A 6000-nucleotide genomic window follows, 5' to 3' on the forward strand; every position below is an offset into this window, starting at 1 on the left:
TAGTGGTGCTACCTCGTGTTGTCCAGGGTCATTAAAGAAAAAAAGAGAGAAAATATGAAATAGTGTCAGTTTCTTATCATCCACTTAGATGAAAAATTCCTTTTTTTTAATTGAGAAGTGAAAAAATAAAACTTAGAAGGCCTTTAGAGCACTACTAAAAGTGCCAAGGAAAATTAAGGATGCCTCCAAAGCACTACTAAAATTAAGTTTCTCACACACCGTTTGCCTGTTTCCAACCTGACTACAATCTGGATGTCTTCAAGTCCAACATAAACAAATTCCTGATGAACCGCCCCCTTAAGTAAGACACTTTATCAAATCTCAACACTAACGTACTGTACACGCAATAACCCTTATCCCCGAGTGGCTTCCGGGCCTTGATAAGTGGTGACCACCTTGTAGAAAAAAAAATCAAATTAGGAAAGCTTTCTCAGGCAAAAAATTAATCCAGTCACGATCAGCAGAAAACGTAGTGGTCTTCTCATTTATCACTGAGAAATTCAACAACATTCAGTTGTTTTATAAAGCTTTTGTGGCATTTGATTGGTTCATTTTTATCGAACATGGTTATAAACAGAATAACCCAAATTTATAGAGGCATATATACCCTAATGTAATATTAAAAATAAATTTATAGGGGCATATATACCCTAATGTAATATTAAAAATAAATTTATAGGGGCATATATACCCTAATGTAATATTATAAATAAATTTATAGGGGCATATATACCCTAATGTAATATTATAAATAAATTTATAGGGGCATATATACCCTAATGTAATATTTAAAAAAATCGCAACGGAAGTACTAACATTGATCAATTGTTTAAACTGCATTTGATTTCTTATGGGGCAGTCCATGGAAAGAGTTTATTGATATTGGATTTGAAGCTGTAATCAATGGGAAAGCAATTCTGTGATAACGTGTTCCACAGGTGGGAAGCCCTTGCAAGGAAGCCCTGTCCTTAAAAATTCCACTTGCCACTAGGTGCATAGAGGGAGAAAGGAAAGTCTTCTTTTTTTTGGCATTTATTAATCCAATCACGATCAACACAAACATAGTTGTTTTCTCGTGTTTTAATGTAAATTCTGTCTATTTTATAAAACTGTTCTGGCATTTGATTGGTTTGTTCTTATCACATGGTCGTGGACAAACTGACTGACAGGCCAATGAACAACCAAACAGACAGGACAACGAGCAAACATATAGACAGTTAACGGACTAACCAACAGACAGGCCAATGGACAAACCGACTGACAGTCCAATGGGCAAACCGACTGACAGACCAATGGACAAACATACAGACAGCCAATGGACAAACAGATAGACAGGCTAACACAAAAACGGACAGAGAGGCCAACAAATAAACTGACTGACAGACCAACGAACAAACATACAGACAAGCGAATGGACGACCCAACATAGACCAATGGACAAACCGACTGACAAGCCAACAGACAAACAGACAGACAGACCAACGAACAAATAAACAGAAACACTCATGAAGATGTGAGAACGTATTTACAATAGCAAAACTGAATGATATTTTGTTGCTTTCATTTTGTATTCTGCAGTTTATCTAAAATAATAACGTTTCCAGTTGAAAAAAAATTCTTAACATGGAAAGGGGAGACTTTGTTAACTATTCAGTACTTTCACTAAATAATTTAACCAACAAAAGATACCGTCAAAATTGAATTTTACTTGAAAATCTAATATATAAACGGCTATATGTCTGTCTGTCAGTTTGTCAGTCTCCATATTTTCAAACTCTATCTCCTCCGAAACTAAAAATCGCAGAGCAGCGCTCATCATCGTCATCAGGACAGGCTTCTTGGCTGGACCAATGTGACTCTTCCTCTCCAGAGTTTCCTGTCTTCCATCAGCTGCCTCAGATCTTCAGGTTCACAATTAGCGTCGTGCGCTATTTGCTGGATGTACGTGGATCTAGGTCGTCCTTTGCTTCCGTGTCGTGAAGTCCATAGTAATACATCACACACCAATTCATGCTTGCTCCTCAGACAGTGACCGGCAAATCGTAGGCGTCTTTCCCTGATGGTATTAGAGATGACAGGTAGGTTGCCATAAAGTTGCTGCTTCGCGGGATGATTTCGTCAAGATATATTTAATACTGTTCGTAGCATACAGGTATATGCGCCGTCTAGTTTTCTTTCCAATCTTTTGGTAAGTGTCCAGGTTGTAGCACCGTAAACAAGGACAAACTCTACCACTGCCCTGAAGAACTGCCTTTTCAGTTTGTTAGCCTTGAAGTCCATACTGAACGCAGCCCATCTCATGCAGCCCATATTTTGAGATGCGAATTTCGATATCTCTGTCTGTGGAAACTATGTTGCTGCTCAGATACGTAAACTCAGCGACTTCTTTCAGCGTTGTTCTAACCAGAGCCCTGATCTCTCCTTTCACATTGAAAGTCAATATTGAGATTCAATATAGAGCAGCGCTAGGGATCTCAAATGATTGGATTTTTTATGGACTGTTCTTTTATAGGTCTTTAGCCGGTTAAAATTGTTTTTAAAGGGTCAAAAATTAGTCAAAATTGAAAAAATCGGTATAAATTTTGTACATGCATCTTAGTTTATTTGTAATTTTTAATTTTTAATCAGTTATATGCGTGTCACGTTGCTACAGTGGTACCGTCATCAGCTTTGAATGCTACAGTTTCGATTTTAGCTGATGGCACCCAAATACTATTTTTTTTTTTTAACTTTTGAAATCACGACTCTATAATAATATATATATATGAAATCTGGACAAATTAAAATATCATATTTAAACGTATTTTACGCCCGAGCAAATCCGTGCTGGTAACGTCACACTAGCTTTGAATGTTACAGTTTCGGTTTAGATTGTAGCTGATGGCACCAAATTACTTTTTTTTTTTTTTTTTTTTTTTTAAATCCCGATATACGAAATCTGGACAAATTAAAATATCATATTTAAACGTATTTTGCGACCGGACAAAGCCGGGCGCACTCCCCACTAGTCACATCTAAAAAGCAGCACGGTCCGTCAACTGCACAAGTACAGATGTTTTTAATCGCATTTTTTATTTGTTTGTTTGTTTGTTTGTTTGTTTGTTTGTTTGTTTTATTATTTATTTTTTATCTTCCTTTAGGCGTGTCTGATAGTTTATCACCATCGTGCAACCCGAACATTTCTATGAAGTCATACGACAAGGAACGGGATGCAGATCTGTTGAGCGATACTTTCTTTTTTGAAACAACCGACAGCCACAAACCACCGGAAGTGAGTTGCATTCTTCTTTTTCTTTATTGCTTCACGAAATGTTAATAACATGACTAGTAGGAAATGGTTTACATGCGAACTGAATCTTTTTCACACCTATGTGAGAAGTTTCAAAATATTAGTAGTCTGGAACAGCAGTGTACGCAGGTGGTGAGAAGGATGAACAAAAATTCATTGGAAGGAGGTGGACATCTAAATAGAGGAAGGGAATAAGGTGGTCATTTTTTAAATTACAACATTGAGAGTTTTTATTTCTCTCCCACGGCCTAGCCGGCGAGAAATGTGACACTAGGGCCGGGAAGTGGGATTGTAAAGTCAGTGCCCCAGAGGAGAAGCACTCTGATCCTGCAAAAGATGCCTGTGAAAACTCCATTGGCATTCCCTAGCAGAGGCGCATCAGGCAATTAGCAATAAACTAACCCCTTCTCAAAGAGAGATGGAAAATCTTGGGAGGGGGGGACTATCTAGCACTATGTATAGCCAGCATTACACCGCAATCAATAGAGAATATATTATTACAGAAATGGGTTTAAATTCTGTTGATTTTGCAACGATGAATGAATTGATATTTCTTCTATCAGGAAGATGAGATGCTCAATTATTTAGTTGGAATGGTCCGCAACATGGTTTGAAGTTCAAAGAATAATATTTTCGTTTATATATATATATATATATATATATATATATATATATATATATATATATATATATATATATATATTGTATTGGTAGTAATTATTAAGTGTGTCTACCAAAAGAGTGCTCAATGTTTAGACAGAGCCAAAATAAGTCCTTGGCCTGACGAAGCGATTCCCTTACCAGGTTTTCGCTGAAACATGTATGCTTATGTGTAGCCATTGTTTGTATACTAAATTAACTTATATATACAAGTACTTTGAAAACATATATATTAGTGTTGGGACGATTAATCAAAATCAGGAAAATCAGAGCTTCTTAGGGTATTGGAATCGGTATTGGAATCGAAAAAACTTGAGCCTATTTTCCGATGCCAAAACCAATTCCTTAAATTATTTTATTTTTACTTGATTTTTGTTTAAGAAACATTTTCCACTGATTGTAGTAATAATTTAAACTTCCAGTAAGACGAAAACCTCTATCATCCCCTCACAAGAGTGTTTTACGTTTGAGAAAATATAGGCACATTTAACATGTGTTTTTACAGTAATCAGGATAAAATAAATCTTTTATAGTTAAATAGTTAGAGATTAATAAAGAATCAGAATCAGGAATTTAGTACGGAATCGGTAATTGTATCGGAATCGGGGAAAAATATCAGAATCCTCCCACTACTAATATATATATATATATATATATATATAGGCAAATATACTTATCAATTATATTTCACCTTTTATTAATATCAATCCTTTAATTTATGAAGCCCGGTGTAACTACAGAGCATATATAAATAAATAACAACAGTCTATATTCCAAATTTCAAGATGTTGTCCATCTTACCGTTTATTTTTTTTAAGTATATTGAAATGCTCAATTCTTGACAGCACCTGTTTCATAGCACAGAATCATTCATGTAATAATTACGTCACTTTTTGAATTTATTCCACCCTTAACTCATCAGAAGAAAAAGAATTCAACTTTAAAAGAAAATAAAAGAATCATCATTACAAAGTCCGAAAATCGGAAGTGAAGTTGTAATTGTGTGTTTTTTTTTAGCTACACCATGGCTTGTGTTTTGCAACTTTTAGAAACTGACCTCTAAACTAACCTATCTCTGGCCAGGTCATTATTTAAACTACATAACGTGAACTGCAATAGATTTTCTTTGAAAGTCATTTCCTTGGGATGAGACACTATCTTTTATGGGACGGACGATTGCATTTTCGTCTTATGGAGTTTAAATAATGACCTGGCCAGAGATAGGTTAGTTTTGAGGTCAGTTTCTAAAAGTCACGAAACATAAGTTAGTATGTAAAACTGACATTAAAGTGATGATGATGATGATGATGATGATGATGATGATGATGATGATGATGAGCAGCTGGAGGTGGGGGGAGACGAAGAAGGAGGAGGAGGGGAGGGGGAGGAGAATCACCCTCATCACAATCATCATCATCAGCAGCAGCAGCAGCATCATCATCATCATCATCATCGTTGTCGTCGTCGTCATCATCATCATCGCTTGGACGGCTTTTAGAAACTGATTTCTAACTTTATGTATTTCTGGCCAAGTAATTATTAAAAACTACGTAACATGAAATACAATAAATTTTGTTTGAAAATCATTTCCTTGAATTGAGGCAAGATTTTTTAGCAACCCGATGATTGCCTACGAACTCTAGGGAGCGCTCCTTCATCTGCCCTGTCATAATGTGCGTAAATAGTTTTAACTCAATCTTTTTTTACATTGTGTGCAGAACAGGATGCTTCGATGGTGAACGAATGGGTTTTTGGGTTCGTAGATGTTATTAAATGTTTACTATTGCCGTTGCGATAATCATCTTTCGTTAGCTTCTTACATCAAGTGGCTTCACACCGTGTCTGGAGCGATTTTCATTAAAAAAAAACGTGAGCAAATAGAAATATATTAACTTTTATAGTTTGCACTTGACTTCTTACTTGAAAACCCTTTTTTGACTGACAATATTTTTTTTATATTTTGAGTGTCGTCCGCACTGAGGATGGAACCTTCAATCTTAGTTGACAAAAATCAGTTGTAAGTTAAATTTAAAATATTAATTTTTTTTTTT

General features: G+C 35.6%; 1 protein-coding gene across 1 annotated transcript in view; it reads left to right on the forward strand.

Moving 5' to 3' along the window:
* The window catches only part of LOC145247473 (A disintegrin and metalloproteinase with thrombospondin motifs 1-like), a 126002-nt gene that overhangs the window by 110217 nt on the left and 9785 nt on the right, over positions 1–6000 (forward strand). Inside the window, exon 25 of the mRNA XM_080109271.1 lies at positions 3141–3271. Coding sequence (XP_079965397.1) covers positions 3141–3271 — 131 coding nt within the window. The remainder of the gene's footprint in view (positions 1–3140; positions 3272–6000) is intronic.

This window comes from Euprymna scolopes, chromosome 25 (assembly GCF_053919585.1).
Source record: "Euprymna scolopes isolate OS-2025 chromosome 25, ASM5391958v1, whole genome shotgun sequence".
Lineage (NCBI taxonomy): Eukaryota > Metazoa > Mollusca > Cephalopoda > Sepiida > Sepiolidae > Euprymna > Euprymna scolopes.